Source organism: Lepeophtheirus salmonis, chromosome 5 (assembly GCF_016086655.4).
Source record: "Lepeophtheirus salmonis chromosome 5, UVic_Lsal_1.4, whole genome shotgun sequence".
NCBI classification, from domain to species: Eukaryota; Metazoa; Arthropoda; class Copepoda; order Siphonostomatoida; family Caligidae; genus Lepeophtheirus; species Lepeophtheirus salmonis.
Window position 1 is genome coordinate 46,113,734 of NC_052135.2, and position 18,887 is coordinate 46,132,620.

Genomic DNA, 18,887 nt, shown 5'->3' on the forward strand with positions numbered 1-18,887 from the left:
TTGTTCTATTTGAATTTATTTCCACTTGCAAGTTCTTTGTTTTAGTAGTACCCAGGGGTTTTTTTAAGGAAGGAGGAATTTTCTCCGTCCCCGAGCCTGATTCTAAATTTAAGAGCCCCAAATTTACAAAATAACATCCAATCAATGTTCAAAAGCTACAATAGACTAAATGTACCGATGTGTTCTTAAAGTCAGCTTATCATCATGTGGACATTATTTATTATTTTAGTTTGACATAATAATATAATCACACTATTATTAATTCTTGACAACAAATTTAGTAGAAAGACTTCTCGGTGTCATAAATTTTTTAACATCATCGTCAGATATGGAGTTTCGCTTTTCTTGATGCTCCGTGATAATGGGCGTTAAAAGATCAATCACTTCTTTCTTCAAAAATCCGGTTAATAATTCTCCGCTAGTATAATCCTAGTGAAAAATATGAAAACATAAATTTAAAATCATAGTATAAATAAGTATGATAGTATAATTAATTATATATAATATGTAAGGATAATACAGTATGTGTATATATGTATCATAAAATTGAATTAAATTAAATAAAAACCAACCCAAAAATGGATACATGCTTCTAAAATAATAAAAAGTTTACATTGAAAGGGATACTGCATGCCAAAAGACAGTCATTTTTGGTTGAAAATTATATTTTTTACCTCACATTAATATATCATTTTAAAATATAACATAATTATAATATAAATATAACATAATTGCTAACAAAAAAATAAGCAAAAACGATTTTGACAAATATTTATCGTCAATTTCTATCAACAAATTATTTTGATTAATCCGCTGGAGGCGCCGCAAGTCTAACTTAAAGTAGAAAAAACTTATCGTCACAATAAAAAATTATAAATTGATAGATAATATTTGAAAGGCCATATGATTCGAGTCAAAATTAAGTCGCATATATCAAAATAAATTTTAAACTATAGTTACAATTATTAGGTATCTTAACTCAATCCAGAAATTTGAGTACAAAAACTATAATTGACCAAAATATGTCTAAAAAATATTGAGCTATAGTATATTGTACATATATATAATTTAAAATAGAAATGAGACATGGCATTTGTTCAAGATTGTTTCTGTGTTAACTTATCACATATTTGATCATGGTTCTAAGGAAAAATTCAATAGCATTCATTTTTAGAATTATTTTTTTTGTAAGATTTGTTATAAAAATTTAGTCTATATAGTTATGGATAACTTGATTTTGAAAACTATAATTATTATAATCTCCAAACAATGATAATATTACAGTTGTTACATTATGAGATGGAAAAAAAAAAAAAAAACTTATTTAATATGTATTAATATTATATAAATGGAATTATGCTCTATGCCCACTATACAATTAGAAGGATAAAATTTAATGAATATGTTCCTGATTATTTTTGAATTAAAATATAATTCCTACAAAAAATTAGCAAAATCATGCAATATGAATCAAATCAAAGAGGTACTAAGAGAAAGAAAATATAAAAAAAAGCAAACTCTTATCACCTTGAAATCAAGAGGTCATGTATAAATGCTTCAATATCCGGATCACTCATTTCAATAATAGGCGATACTTTATCCCTCTTAAGGGCCATAATGTGCCGTTTCCAACGTTTTAAATGAACACCAAATGAGTATATCGGACAAAGATCTACATTATTTAAAAGGCACAAATCTGCAGAGCTGAATACCGAATTAGCTACATAGCTCTCATTCTTAAAATATTCATTTAAAGACTCTAAGCTTTCAGTGTCGAGATACTTTTGAAGCAAGTACTTAGAAGTATCAGGAATGAATACTTTTTGAGATACTACTAAAAAGGTAAAGTTTTTTTTAAATTTATTTTTTAAATATGGATCTGAAAATTAAAAACCTTTCTGCTTATTTGAAGCAAAGTTAAGTTGTCTCAAAGACATAAACTCCATGATGGATTCAAGATTTATTTCTTTACGTTTTTGACCATGATTTGTGACAATAGGAATCAAAACATCAATTAAACATTTCTTTAATTCACCCGTCAACATGGAACCACTAGTGTAATCCTACAATGTGTTAATATATAACGTTAAATACACATAATTTTTTTAATCCGTCCCCTAGAACCAATTTATACAATAGGCAAAAAATTACTATATACCTATACATAAATAGTGCTTTTTGATAATTTGTCCAGTCCTATATTCTATGAAAATGGGACTACATCAGCATTATAAGACTTAAAGTAATAATATTAATTAAAATAAAATGTACTATTTTTTTTTATTGAGTAACTTCTTTGCCTCATTTTTTGTTTTGTTTAAAAAAAAATAATTATATAATACCTTTTTAATTTGCGCTAGCTTATCGTCATCCTCCAAAAAAAAGGTCAAATATTGATAACAGATATCCACATCACAGTTTCCACCCTTTTCCTTATGTTCTTCAATCGTAGCTCCGCCACCGGAGAAGGCATATTTGTTAATCTACGCACAATTTTTCTTTAATGTGATGTTTAAAACAGAATTTCCAAAGGATTTACCTTATTCTTTATTTGTTTTGGAGTATCTGTCAGGAATATGGATGAATTCGGATCACTAGCACTCATTTTAGTTTGAGCACCTTGTAGAGCGGGGAAGAAGGTACTATGGAGTAATGCAGGTTTTCTGAACTTGATTCTAGGAGCAACATCTCTCGTCATTCGGAAATACGGATCCTAAATACGGATTATTTGCATAAAGATATGTTATATAGATTTTAAATATGAGTACCTGATCAATGGCACAAGGTATCAGGCATAACACATCAGTTTTTCCTCCAAATATAAATGGAAAGGATCCAGAAAATGAGGGAGCCGCTTGTATCGCTGGAAAGCTAATTTTCCCAATACAAGTTGAGTCGTCAAAACCGAAAATACCCTTGACTTGATTATAAGTGACACACTTTTGAATCCTTGCAATATTTTGATAAAATGCAGGACACTGTCCCAAGAACTCGAAATCAGAAAAGATAAATGTTTTATCAGGATCAAATCCTAAGGCAATTATGTCTTTGGCGTTTTCATAAGCAAGTTTCTTTGTTTCTTCCAGTTTCAAATCCTTCCAAAGAAACTTTTCGTCATCTGTGAGTTGAATCACTAAGGGAACATCAAATGTTTCCTGTAGCCATCTATAACAAACACGAATTATAATATAATCAACCAATATAAGTATTGCAGATATATTCATTGTACAAAGCAGGGATGGGGCCAAGTAAATTAGTCCATGTACTTAAGTGTCCTTAAATCCTATAATTGATTACTTTTACTATATGATTCATGATATGCGAGTACTGATAATTGGTTTAAAAAGTTATACATATGTACTTTCAACTTATTTTGTTTAAAATTGTTTTAAGAACCATAATATTTCCATCAATTGTAATATGTACTCGCAAGTTGCAAGTGTTGATATAGAGAGTCTTTGACTCTGAACGTATTATTTAGTTGCTTAGGTTAGGAAATAATTAATTTCTATTGATTTGTTGAAAGATAATAAAGGCTGTAATCTGACAATATTAAATTCTCAGCTTAAGATGATTATAACTGTCCTATCCATTCCCGACAATAAAATGTCTTCTTTGAAGGAATTCCTAAGCTAACTTCCAGGGATTTATTTTCTATAAAAGTAGACTAACTCATAAAATGGGATTGAAACAAAACAAGAAATAAATATATTCTTCATAGTACTTGCACTTGAAAACATTGCAGGTACTTGTCAAATACATAAATTCCTCAAAAAAAGAAAAAAAAAAGCCTAATACTTGACTTAAGTACATAAAAATATACTTGACGTCATCTCTGGTAGGTTTATACAGATATATTCATTGTACAAAGTACATACTTTGTGAACATGAAAGGGATTAGATGACCTAAATGCATGGAGCCCGAGGATGGGCCTCTTCCCGTGTAGAGATAAAAAGGTTTCTCCTTTTCCACTGCATCCAGAATAACATGCATGTCTCGATGAGAAAAAAATACACCTCTTCTGAGTAGATGGTGAGGAGCTTTACCTGTTACTTTCTCAAAGCGTTTAAGTAACTCATCATCAATCCGAGAGCTTCCAAACCGTTCTACATAAGCATAATAGTTAATATTATATAGTCACTTAATTATTAGTTTAGTACTAAACGTTAAAAAACCTACCTATCAGCTTTTCGTAATCAATTCCCTTATCAGAAGTGCTTTTGACATTCCAAGGATCAACAAAATCATCTCCCTCATCTTGAATCGTGAGATTCTCCATCGTCGCGTTTGACATTTTTAATGTATTTGATATCTTGTCTGTTACTTGGTTATACGGTTAGAAATGCGTGTTCAGCCGTCCTTCTACGTCAGACTTTTTAAATATTAATCTATATCTTATTAAAAGCTTTTATAAACTAAACACGCAACCTCTTAAATGAAGATCATAGAGATAAAAAATACAGAGTGCAGGGAGAGACAATTGATGAATACAAACAACAAAAGGATGAAAACATTCAAATATTATATAGCAAATAGCCGTTTTGTCTGACTTAATAATGTGATTTTAGGGGCCTAATGGATAATTAGGGTACTCAACTTCAAATTTTCCTCTTTTCTCTTATCAAAATGACAAGTATAAATATGAAATCTGTGAAATGCGAAATAGTTAATTGTTATAATAATTCATCAATCTCAATTTTAACTTTTAGGCTTTTCTTCGCTTTAAGATTTTTCGAAGGGACTCTACTTTTTTTAAGTGCATTGGAAAGTCGAAAATGGGGGACACTGTTCTATCAACAACTAACAAGTGTCCACTTAACTTTATGCTTAATGATGCTAAAGCCCTTGAAGTACTTAAAACATATCCTTGCCCATTTAGTCTGTTTCCAATCTTGGCGAAGGCTTTAGAAGTGCTGGATTTTTAGGACATCTGACAATAGATGGTTATAATATATATGGAATATTAAAAGATGTAACAACTAACAAGGATGCCAAAACATATGATTGTTTTATAAAGTTATGAATATACTTATGGAAAAAAGCTTATTTCCACATAAGTTGTGGTTAAGTTCACATTTCTTCTACAATTTACAAGCAAGATCGTGATCTAGAATAAGTCGGTATTCTTGAAGTACAATTGAATACAATGCAAGCAGGCTCTACGAATAAAATAATAATTATAATTTCTTAGAAGGTTATTTTATCACCAATGATTAATTTACCAAAATTTTAAGAAATATTATTGATAACTGAAAGGCTAATTTTGACATAATAACTGAATGATTTGATCCATATGTTTCTTTATTGTTCATCAGCTGAACGCTTCAATAAATTGTCCTCGTCATTCTAGAGTAAGCACTTTATACTTTATATATCTATGATGAAGTCGTTAATCAACATTGTTGATGCTAGCCATTTTCAGGGTCTAAACGACCGAATTGTTTAAGAATAAAAATCCTTTTTTCATTAATAATAAAAAAGGGACCTATAATTAAAATGACTTAATCCTTACTGTCCCATTAAAAATCGATCCATCTATTACCTAATTTTACTATAAATCAGACCCTATAATGTATTAAAAATATTTTATTACATCCAAGATGTATAGAAACATCTTTATATATCTTGATTACATCTTTACTTATTTATACAAAAATAAACTTTTGCATCTTCCTCCTGCAGCTGTGCAGTTTTTTAGGTAGTAAAATGCCGTTCCCTTAGGATGATTTCTATTCTAGGGACTCACACATTACCATTGCGTCATTGCATAATATGATACTCAACTTTTTTCTCGCGAAGTATGAGTATTTCGACCAAATTTAGGACTATTTCTCCCTGAGACTTAGATTGTTGTGACAGATTTTTCTTTATCTAGCTTACCTTCAACAAAATAAAGCTTTACTTGGTACTATTTAATCAAAATAATATTATCAAGAAAATGTCTTAATGTTAGTTATATTTATTGTATGATACAAAATAGTATTAAATATTAATTGTCATAATATACAAAAACTTTGGTTACGAATATCAATATACAAGGTGGATATAACAAATCGTAAATAGCATGCATGTAAGGGATGAACATCTACAGCCTCATGCAAAAATTATTATAGTTTGCATTTAATTTTATTTATTTATTTTGATTAAATAGTAGCAAGTAAAGCTATATTTTGGTGAACGAAAGCTTCTATATGTAGTAAATTTTCAGATAAGTTGTAATGTTAGAAAAATCATAATTGAGATATCTTATAAGTATATTCGAAATTACCCATCGACCATCAAGTATGATTTATGAATAAAGGTTTGTTTATGCCCGAAAGAAAACAGAGGAACCAGATAGTTTAAGTTGTATTTGCGGGCGCACTTGCACAAAACACGATTTCCACACCCCTAGTTATGGTTAAAGTTGATAATATTGTAGAGAAAATCGCGTGCAAGGAGAAGGGGGGAAAAATACATTTGGTGTCATTGTTTAAAAAACTGATGTGATTATCATCTGCCTGCTTTATTATGATTTTTGAGGGTATAACGAAAGTCAAAAAGATTATCACCCTTTTTTCCTAATGTGGAAGTTGCTATATACAATTGTGCACATGATAGATATATCTCAACGAACGAGATCTAAATAATTATTAATAATAAAATAAATGTCAAAATCATAAAATTAGACAATAAATATACTAATAAAAAAAATGTTAGAATTAAATCCATCGTAAAGATTTAGTGCAAAAGCGAATTATGTAGTAATGCCCGGCGATATTACTCCTTATTAAGGGCATCAAAATAGCTAATCCTTACGTGATAAAAAAAGTAATATTTATTGAAATAGAACTCTGAATTTTGTACTATCTAACAGTAAGTATTCATTTTTTTTTTAAATCTAACTCTAAAATATGATTCTATTTTAGCCAAAATTATCAAGAATTATCATACCCAACTCATTCAATGGCAAAAAAAAGTGGTTAAATGGTCACAACAACGGAAGTAGTAGCTTTGGATGGTTCGCAACTAATTTGTTTGACATTAGTTTTTTCACATGAAGACTTGGGCATGATATTACAGTCAATAAATATTACTTTTTTATCACTTAAGGATTAGCTATGGTTGATTAGCTCCAAGAAATGGTGTTCAGAAAACTCATACAAGGCAAAAAAACTGCTTAAATGGTCACAACAACGGGGTTAGTTACATTGGGTATAGCATTATAATTAGCAACTGTGTATATCTTTCATGATAATAGTATGTTGTTATATAAGCATACCTAAATAACGGGGAAAATCTTTTTGATGCTCTTAATAGGAGTAATATCGCCGGACATTACTACATAATTAGCTTTTGCTCTAAATCTTTACGATTAATTTATTTCTAAGATTTTTTATTAATATACTTATTGTCTAATTTTATGATTTTGACATTTACTTTATTATTAATAATTAGTTAGATCTCATCGGTAGAGATATATCTATCATGTGCACAATTGAATATAGCAACTTCCACATGAAGAAGAGGGGTGATTATCTTTTTGATTAAACTCCACGTCTCGCTTGTGTTTTGCAACCTAAAGTTATGATATATTTAACTGGATTCCGGTGTCAGAACAAGAAAATATTATTTAGATCAATCTATTATTTCAATATTCTGTATATATAATTTATTGTTGTAAGTTATATGATTCCAATTGTTTAATTTTGTATATTTAACATAAATGTATGATGGTTTGTTTTTTAGTATGTAGATTATGTTCAATTTAACCCTTTTTTTTAAACTTGGAACTTCAAATATATTTCGAAATATTGTACTTTGTCATTTCATTAGTTATTATTCTGAGAATATGGCTCATAATGAATTACAATTTCATGGAGTGCGACGTTTTCAAATCTATTGTAACGGATAAAAACGTCTATGTCAATTACCCGTAGAATATCTTCATTAAACATTTTGTAAATAATTACTTTCGTAACCTTGCTAGAACCATTAATTATATTGAATGTTATGTAGAGGTTGCGTTGAGAATGTAATTCTTTCGCCATAAATTATAATATTTTAAAAATAAACTTACAAATGAGTGACCTACATCAAGGACTACTATGAATATTATACGGAATGAAGAGTGCCAATGTTACTAGATCATTTCTAGTAACATTGGAGAGTGCCGTGTTATGTACTACAATGTCAATAAATAAAATTATTTTCAAATCTTATTCGCATTTGAATAATTTAAAGAATTTCTGTTGTAGTAACTTACTAAAAGTAAAGATTTACGATATAAATCGTTCTCGAATTCTAAGAATAATTCAGTTCGTTCTGATACTCAACACCTGAATCAATATAAATAAAATCACAATACATGTTTGTAATTATAACTTTATATTTATCAATATTAGTAAATTATAAATATGAAAGACAGTCAGAAACATAAAATCACTCGGTCTCACAAGTTCATTAAAAAAAAAAATATGGTTACCATTTTCAACGATTAAAATGTCAAGATGATTAGTTGAGCTAAGCATATCCCTACAACATTCATTTACTCCTAAAATAGGTTTTGCAGGAGCTTATTTGGTCAATAGGTTGAGGAAATAAAACTTGGTGAGAAAGTTGATGTGTACATTTGATTCCTAACCCTATTTCTTTTTGATAAATTTCGACAACATGGTGAGAATGAGCTTCCAATTTTTCATCATGGTTTTTAAAAGATAAAAGTTTCCTATTTATTAGGTTATTGTAGAATTTTTTGAAACTATGGATTGAATCAAATAATAAGACTATCTTTTCTTTTGGGGTGCAGAACGGATTTTCAATATGGAGTGGGGTAAAATAATTTCCTAATTTGTTGTTTAAAAAGATATGGTTGATCGAATGTCCATCAGTCAGGATGGTGACTGTTCTAAACCCGAATTCAGTAACAAGTTGAAGAAACATTTTTTCATAACTTTTAAATTAATTCTCGATAGAGGAACCATAACAACTACGTCGTTATATCTGCCTAGGACACTTTTAAACATAAAACACAAGATTATTTAGGTCGATCTATTATTGTCATATCCGTTGAGCTTTCCACCCAATAATTTAACTCTTTGACCTTGTCTATGATGATATAGAGACATTTCTGTCCTTAGCATCGAGCAAAGCTATTTTATAACTCAAATAATCAGATCTTGAGTTATCTATTCCTGCTTCCATAGATAAAACGCTGGTGAATCTTTTGATAAGTTTTTTTGAAGAATATATCCTACCATATGGAGTTTTTTAATGAAGAAATAGCTGCTCTTGTATAAATTCAAGATGATTACTTTTTTCCTTGAAGTTATCGAGGACATCTAGATATCCTCTAAAATAAAAAATTACTCCGTTTCTTCTTTATAACAACTCAAATAGGATAAAACATTGTTCACATTTTGATCTTCAGGTTCAAATTCATGAACAGAAGATCCTCGCTTGACTTTGGTGCTTGAATTGCAACCAAGACAGCAGCAATACATTTTGTAAGATCTAAAAAGTAAAAATTAATAGTATTATTTATCATGAATAATACATTTAGAGTTGTGGACTCGGAGTTTAAAAAATATTATAAGTCTCCACAACAATGTAATAACTAGTGAAGTGTGACTCAATCATCCAAAAATAATTATAATTGCAAACATGATAGTAAATAAAAGGGCATCATGAAAAGACCGGATTTATCATAATGACTGAAGGGGCTGACCCCCTAGAGCCCCGCACTACACTTACTACAAAAGTGTGTATTAGGTCCAGCGTTCCCCAAACCTTTGCAGAGAAATTGCTCAAAACATCCTGCATACTTCCACCCCTACACTATGGGGATCCCACATGCTGTTGATCCAGCCCTGGAGCTTGGAGTTCACCATTTGTCGGATACAGAAAGAACATGACATAATAATTAAAATCTTAACCCTTTCCTTCAATTATTAACGAAATATCTCTAGTAAAAACATCAGGATACTTTTAATATACCATATAAAACGGGGAAACAATGTGGATCTACTAAGGTAACTAAGGTAAACAAAAACAGTACGTTCTCCATCTCTATCTCTCAATCAAATTAAAAACTTTCATATATAAATACATAATGTATAATATCATCAATACATTAAAAAAAATCAAGTAATTCTTCAGACAACTATTTCTAAAAATATTAGCTATATTTTTCCTTGTATGAAGTTCATTGCTTCTGCGACAGTTATTTAATATTTTTAATTTAGTTTAAAGTAAAGATACTTAATTCTTTTTAGTTTAAAGCAGTGTCAGTTAGGATATCTTATTAACAAATAATTATCACCCAGTCTGATAAATTCATTAGAACTGACCTATTCTTGAATACATACAACTACGGAATATAATATCAACTATTGTAAACACATAGACTTATTTCATCAGAAAATGAATAAGAATGTTACACGTATACTAAGTTCCAGAATCCCACGTTGTATATAATATCGTTTTATTAATCAAGCAATACGTATTAGTTACTATTTTATTAACCAAATAATTAGTTATTACAATTCAAATAATATATATCGACTCTAAATCCGGATTAAGATGAATTCGTATAAAAAAGACAACATTTATCTTACAAAATATGTATTACATATAAATGACAAATATCTATGAAAATAATATGTCATATTTTACTTCAAAGATTACCCCCTACTACTAATAATAAATAAATAAAAGCAACCGGCCTAACAAACAATAATTCAGTAACTTCTATGTAGAAAAGCACGCCCCCACCGGTCCCAAGGGTAAGATATGAACGAATACAATCACAAATGTATAGACCTTTAGTATTAAGTATTCAATATAAGTACGTTTGAGTAACACAAAGGACATACCATAGGGATTAAAGTCTGATATCCAGGATATCTAGTATGGAGTAGCTATCTAGCTAGTTAAGGAAAGGAATTTTTTGGCTATTATCGAAGAAAAAAAACCGAATGAAAGAGTAGCAGAGAGAGGAAACATAATAAATGACGCAGTACAAAAAAGATTTTTATGTGGCAGAGGCGTTAGTGTAGGGAACACCGAAATTAATAATTAATATAATGTCCCCCCTTTTTTGTGCTTGACGGAAGTGCAAAATAATTTTCTTATATTAATAAAGCAAATGTAGTAAATTGAAACTTTAACAGCTCATATCTTACCCATTTCAAAATTTAATTTAATTTCTATTTATAAGAAGTTTAACCATTAAACAACTATCATTCCAATGCCATAGAATATGTACTATATATATTTTTAATTTAATTCAAGTTTTATAATGAAATACATGTATTATGTACAACATACACTACTACACAATTTTTATCTAAGCCAAATGAATTTCTCATCGAAGTAAAATCGTTTATCAGTAATGAACACCTACTCAGCAATTTGTTTCAATCAAATTGCATTCTTCAATATCCATGCTTAAACTTTTGTTTCAGAAGCGAACAGCGAACTCCATATAAATAAAACTTAAAAAAAAGTGTTTCTAAAACTGAGGCACTTCATATTTTTTTTTTTGTTTTTCCAAAAGCTTGATTGAATTGTGACTTAGCTCAATTTTTCCTTCAGTTGCTAAAGTGCATATTGTAAATAATATATATGTTTTATTAGAAAATTGGGTTGAATTAAAAAATATAATACATGTTCTATCGTATTAAAATGATAATAGTTTAATAGTTAATCTTTATATAAAAAAAAAATATTTTTTGAAATAGTTTAAGTGTTAGCTGTTAAAGTTTCAATTTACTACATTTACTTTATTATTACAAGGAAAATCTTTTGCATTTTAGTCTATATAAGCGCACGCCAAAAAAAGGTTCTATATTTTCTCCGATAGTGTATTGAGCATTGCATAGCTACAAGAAGTGCGGGCAGTTTTTTTTTTTTTTTGTATTTTTTATTTCTTCCCATTTGCCTCATTCAAACAAAAACTTCCCAAAAGCTAAGAACAACAACCGAATTTTCCAACTTTTTCTTCTTATTATTATCAACTATGATGAAGAATGAAAAAACCGTTTTAAGACAAGATGAGATCCAACGATTAGAGAAATGTCTGTCTGAGCCTGAATTTAGAGGATTACTACTGGAGTATGTCCGTGACATGAAAGAGAACAGCTCTAAATATGAGACTGAAATGAAGGCATATGCAATGGAGACTCAAGGACTCCCCGTGGAGTTCCTTCATCCCCAAGCAGGCTTTGTTCTTAAGGGACAGAACTCTTTAGTGTACCTTAACCTTTGCTCAGAGAATAAAGTATCCAAGCCGAAAGAGAGATTTCCTGGACAATGGGAAATCCCTTATGCCGTTCCTCCTTCAAGACCTCATCTCCATGAAGGAGAGACTGTGACCCTCTTTGACGTCCTATTCCATCCTTTCTCACTCAAAAAAGCTATTAAGAACCGTCGTTTCAAGGCTGCTCTGAAAGAAACAGCCATTGAGGCCGTAGTCCGCATGGACAACTCCTTAAGCAAAGAATCCTTCTCAGTCCTTGCCAATCTTGCTTATGTTGGTATTCCTCATCCCATCCTCCTCAAGCCACAAACTCCTAAATATTCCATCAAGTACAGAGAGTCTGATCCATTTAGTCAAGCGGGATCTTTCGGAAAGTGTAATAATAAACGTCCCGAATCTGTTATTGTTGAAGTAGAGCTCCCAGAGTTCTCTGGAGCCTCATCTATCAACCTTGATGTCACTCGCAGTGCTTTAAGTCTACAGACTCAAGAGCCTGTCTCCTACCATCTCCATGTTCCATTCTCATATCCTGTGGATGAGGATAGTGGATTTGCTAAATTTGAAAAAAGTATGTGCATGTTGTTTCAACTACTATCTTACAACATCCTTCTTAACTTTCTTTTTTGACCCTTTCAGATACCAGGAGACTCATTGTCACCATTCCCATCATACCAAATAATAAATCAGAACGACTTATATCCATTGATAGTGGCATCGATAGCGACTCTGTAGCAGACCTTCTCCCCTCCTCTCCTCCAATCTCAGAAGAGGATATGGAGGAAGAGTTGGAAGTCGATAAGGATGCAATGAAGCCTCAATATCGCTTGAGTATGATGGACGATGTACTTACAGTCACTCTTGATGTCAAAAATGTAGATCCCTCTTCCATAGTTCAAATACCTCAATCACATGAACATCTTAGAGGATATCGGATACGATTCTCTTCTATGGGAGCGGGAATGGTTCGTTACGACTACGCTTTTGCTCTTGCTTTTTCATTTGATGATGGACTACCTGAAGGACTTGAAGAACCATCTGTTGACTTTTGGGATAATAATATCACACTTGACATTCCAGTTTCGCCTATTTATAATGAAATATTGGTGGGGAAGACTATACAAGAACTAACTGTTCAATCAAATCCGAGCTTAGAAATTCTAAGGAGTAGTCAAAACAAATTCCAGGTAATTAGTTCATTCATGATGAATCCATATTTTTCCCCTTTTTACTTTAGCTTATTTTTGGATCGTAATCTTTTCATTATTAATAAAATAATTATTATATTAAATAGAGATATTATATATATATATATATATAATAATCTAATCTTATTAATTTATTAAATCAAGTTTTCTTTTTTAAACAAGTTATTCCCTTTATTCCATTGATAATTTGTAGTTCAAATATGTATGATCATATTTTAGCCCTTATTTTTAGCATTGTAGTAGTTTTCATTGCCCTCTGGTATAATGAAGTATCTGAAGTTTGTTGTACGATATTTCCATGATTATATAGTCACCCGTTATTTAATTATTTATTTATTTTTCCAGCACTTGAAGAAAGATGCGATGCCCGAAGGGTTAGAAAAAATAGCTCCTGCCCTCAAAGAGCGCCATAGTTCCGGTGATAGTGAGGATTCTTTGATGGAAGAGAGTTCTTTTCAGCGAGAGAGAAGTCGCTTCAACGTTACCCCTCTCGACTCTGAAGAAGATATGACCAACAACCTAAACTCTTTGCCTTCATTGCCAACACATCCATCAACTTCTGAGGATATGCCCTCTATACGAGGTATTTTAAAACGTCGCACACGATCTTATTCTGAATCTCAGGCAGATCAAATCCGTCGGTGGGAGGAGGCTGCCGCCTCTGTATCTCGCTCAGCGAATTTGCTTAAGGATTTAGTTATGGAGAAAGAAGAAGACATAGAGGATTCTGGCTCTTCTTGTAAGGATGATAGCAGTTGTAGTATGTCTCACTCCTACAACAAAAAGTCTGTACGTTTCAATGATCATGTTGAGCGCCAAACCTTTCGAAAAAATGCGTCTATATTTAGTCAAAGACAGAAGAACCTTAAAATGGAGCAAAAAAAAGGAAAAATGCCCTTAGACAAAGGAGAGCAAGTGAGGGTGATGCACAAAAAGACACTAGTTCCCTCACTATTGATAACTTTAGTGACTCTGGAGTTGAAGTGTTCTCTACTGCTGAGGACACGGAAGAAGATAATCCTTCTCCAATCTCCAATCCTCCCTCTCAATCTACTAAAAACAAAAGTAAGAAAAATAAACGTAAAAGCAAGAACAAAGAGGAAGCTTTGTCCAATATATTTCAACATTCCGAACAGCTCATGTTTGAGCTAGACATTGAGTAATAATGATGTGTATTCAAAGATGCCTCCTCAAATACAGACAATAATTATAAGACTCAGAATCTCCCCTTATATGTATTTGTTTCATATCGAATTGTATTGTAATCATCATAAGAATATTCTCTTCCTTTTACTTTTCTTCAATTAATTAATATAGTTAGTATTTATTAAATGGATAGTATTTAGTGACTTAAAACAAAACAACTCTTAACCAAAAAAAAAAAACCAAAAAAATGGAATACACAATTATTATATTCTTAAAAAAAACTCAACTAAATCAATACCTATAATTTATGTATTTATCAAACTGCAACTTTATGTAATAATAACAAGTATTTAAAAAATAGAAATTCTTTTGGAGTATGTCCTTGTGTTTTCTTTCATAGTCTATTTCTGAGTCTTCCATTTCCTATCTCTACAAAATATATTAATTCCTGATCGCACAGGTAGATATTTTTTTAGAAAGTGCGTTATTTTTCATTTTACTAAGCAGCTCATCCTGAGTTTTTGAAGGGTATCATTTGAATTAAGTTTTATATTTTTCCCTCTTCTTCTATGAATAAGATGAGATATACTCTTCCGAAGGAGTTCCACTTCCTCAAGTTAGAATATCAAAAAGAACTCGTCAATTCAAATCTTGTTCAATTTTTATTCCCTTCTAACGACTATTACTATGTTGAAAGGAGTTTGACTGTTTGCCAAGGAAACTTCTGGAATAGCCTACCATGTCTGTGTCTTCTTTATTACACGTGGAAAATAAGCGTAACCTACTTCTTAAATAAAATAATATTATCTTCTCGGCCTAGACCTAAAGACTCCCTAAATACATATGTACGCTTTTCAATAAAATCATTATTGTGAATGCTCACAAATACAAATATAGCACTATTATGAACATAATATCATATGCAATATATATATGGATTTGAAGCAGAAAGACGCAACAAATTATGTAAGAAGCAAGTTTATATTTAGATCATCGTATAAATTCGTGTCGAATAATTATAATCAGCATATTTTTAAGTATACCTAAATAAAAAAATTGCATTGATTTAATCATATTTTTTACACTGTGATGATTAATTAATTATACTAAGTTTGACGTGATAAAAATCTGTTCTAATTGAGATATAAATAATATAGCAATGTTAATCGTAGTACCTTATAATTTGGGTATTATTATTTTTTTTTAAACTATTATCAAAATACACCCCGTCGATTGAATAGCTAAAGGATATTTTATTAATTATAGCATGCTTTTCAATAAACATTTATTCTGTGACCTGTAGGATTTATAGGAATGTATGTAAAAAATGTATTTATTTCGGAATATCATTTTTGTGGCCTATAGCCTAAAATGCTTATATTTGTATAAAAATATATATTAATATTCAAAAATTAACATATATTCGACATAAGTTCAAGAAAAATTGTAGTATGTTCCGTGTACCAATAACTATAATGAAAACAAATCCCATTTTGTAAATTCTCAAAAAGGGGTGTAGCCATGGCCACTGTGTAGCCATTGTGAATTTAAAAAACTTACATTTACATGTGTGAAATTCGTTAATTTTTATATAATACAGCAACACACCGTTTAGTTCGCATTCGATGCGTCTTGGTTTTACAGTAGTTCGGTTTTTCATTTAAATAGTAGTAGATAAAATCTACTAATTACGCGTAAAATGAATAACATGTTAGTGATCGTGACATGGACTGTCTTAAACAGTCCAATATATATGGAACCAATAACCAGGGTCCAGGACTGTTCAGTATATTGAAGTATTGTGTTTTTGAATAATAACAAGGAAATCATATTACAGCTAGGGTTCGAGTTGTAGTGAGATGGTATGGGGGATGCCCCCCCTCCCCAATGAAAATGTTATAAAATTATGATATTCCAAAACAGACATCCCTTAACCTAACTTTTTATATAATTTAAACAATGAATATAGACAAATATTATATTAACACTTCGGTTAACTTTCATCAACATATTTTTTGTAGAAATGAATAAATACAGTGATGGAATACCTGTGCGAATAAACCAGGGAATTTAGCTACCTCTCGAGCCGGTGTTAGATTAAAAAGCAGCAGGTAGACTGTCTTTTAGATCAGGGAGTGATTGCTATGCCAGCCAGCCAAATGACTTCAGACCTGCAGTCTCTTGGTTAAGGTACATGACCAGAGAGTATCTGATCTCAAAAACATCCACACGATACATACTTAAAAATAAAATGACAGTATAATATGTATGTTTTTGCTTTATATCCAATAAACCACAGTTCATCAGCCCATTCATTAATAATAATTATACCTCGGCAGAATGGAATTTCTTGTGAAGCTTATCTTTAAAAAAAAATATTTGATTATTTATATTTATTTGTTGATAGGCTACATAAATTGCTTTAAAATTGTACTTTAAGCCACTGTATTTTCAAAATTTTCTTGGGGGAGAAACCCTCGAACCCCCAATAATAAGAGTCCATCATTAACCATCCCCCTGAATTGATTTTTCAATTCTACCAGATTACAGGTGCCGTGATTAATCGAGAGACTCTAACACCCACCCTTTAGATAATTAAGAAACTAATTAAAGTGTTGGAAACAAGTCCTTATAATGAATTTTACATTCCTGCGATGCACTTCTTATAACCCCAATGTTTTCCCTAAGTATTGTAAGTATTCAGATATACCGGACAGTTTTATATTTTCAATGGTATGAATTAATATTTCATTATTTTTTGATATAAACGGTGGATTTTATGAAAAGGATTATTTGTATTATTATTTTTTAAACCGTACAATAGCAAAACCTGGATTGCTTTAATCTGGAATAAACGGGCTATTCTTTATAATTTGTTAAGACCATTTAGTAACTACTTGTATACATCGTAACATAGTTGTAGGAGACATAAAAAAATGCCTTAGATAATTTTTTTTGTAGATAATTGTTTTGGAAGTTACTATATTAGGACAAATAACTTTTTTTTTAGAAAAGACAAATTTAATTTTTTTTTCATTTCCATATATTTAACTTTTTTTTAGAAAAGACGATTATTTTATACCACGATAACGTTTAATATATTTTTTTTCAACTTTTGTCCCTAGTATAGGGCAGCATTTAGAGGGGTACTACAAATTTATCCCTCAAAAAATGAACTGGGTGTTATTCAGCAAATTGCCTTATGATTTTGCCTCTCTACTCAATAATAGTAGCCAAACTACATTTCAAAGAAAAGAAATCCATTTTAAAATGCTACTAGAAATTTGAAAACAAAGTAGAAGTACCCATTTAGATAAACCTAGAAATTATTTTTGAAAAGGAACAGCCAATTCAAACATCATCATTACCTTAAAATACAAATAATTAAGTTTGGAGCAAATATACTGATCAACATTTTCACAAAAATTGTTGAACTTCAAATATAGATATTTATTTGACAGGAAATGTAGGAAAAAAAATTGAAATATATATTTAACTTAGAATTAGCAGTAAAAATATTAGGATTCATATTTCATGTATTTGTTGACCTATTATTAAAATTAAGAATATATTTATAACTTTAATAAAAACTGGAAAAATCATTGAAAAGTTTAATCAAGAAAATTTTTTCTTCAACTAAAGTGATAAATAAAGTTCAGTTACTTATCTGTAATGAAGGATAGGCAGAATATAGAGATAAATAACAGTTTAAAGAATAGAAAAGGTCAATGCAACCGTTTTCTTTTCTTTTTAGTTCACTATTTAATAAATTGTCTTAGTGTTAACATCTTTCGTTGATAGAAGAATTCCTGCTTACCTTTGGTGTAATTTTTTTTTTTAAATCTGTAATAAAATAATAATTTATATGTTTAAATATAATTTTAAAATATCTTCCCTGCAGTAATGCTATATTAAATATTGAAGATTCTCCCCTCTATGGCAGTAATTCATTTTCTACGGTTCTAAGGCTCTTACCCTGCCCCCCCCATCATTTTATCCCGGGCTAGTACACCCCCGTCCTTTTTTACTCCCTGAACCACCTCCCACCGAACTCTTTAACCGCTAGCATTTTACACCCTATTACAATTAGCAGCTACCAAACATTCAATCTTTTAACAACAATACAACCATAATTAGTCCCATTTTATCCATAACAAAATCATATAAAATGTAGCTGATTTAACAAGAGTATTAATTCAGTAGTACCATAAGAATAACTCCTACCTTCTCCTTGCGCTCTACAAAATATTCGCTTATTAATCACTTATCAGTACGGATGAACAAAACGCAAATAAAG

At 30.4% G+C, this 18,887-nt stretch overlaps 2 protein-coding genes across 2 annotated transcripts; one reads left to right on the forward strand and one right to left on the reverse strand.

Annotated features, from left to right (window-relative positions):
- Nucleotides 1-180: 180 nt before the first annotated feature.
- Nucleotides 181-4,515, reverse strand: TrpRS (Tryptophanyl-tRNA synthetase). Its single transcript, XM_040711933.2, has 6 exons — nt 4,181-4,515; nt 3,879-4,107; nt 2,769-3,165; nt 2,540-2,713; nt 2,343-2,483; nt 181-429 (listed from the first exon to the last, which is right to left on the reverse strand). The coding sequence occupies exons 1-6, from the start codon at nt 4,293-4,295 to the stop codon at nt 259-261; spliced, it is 1,227 nt and encodes a 408-aa protein (XP_040567867.1). The 5' UTR covers nt 4,296-4,515; the 3' UTR covers nt 181-258.
- Nucleotides 4,516-10,996: 6,481 nt separating this feature from the next.
- On the forward strand, nt 10,997-14,680 carry LOC121117479 (protein kintoun-like). Its single transcript, XM_040711931.2, is given in 4 exon segments — nt 10,997-12,807; nt 12,876-13,423; nt 13,790-14,335; nt 14,338-14,680. Coding segments are annotated over 4 exon segments (2,172 nt in total). The 5' UTR covers nt 10,997-11,999; the 3' UTR covers nt 14,608-14,680.
- The last annotated feature ends 4,207 nt before the right edge of the window (nt 14,681-18,887 follow it).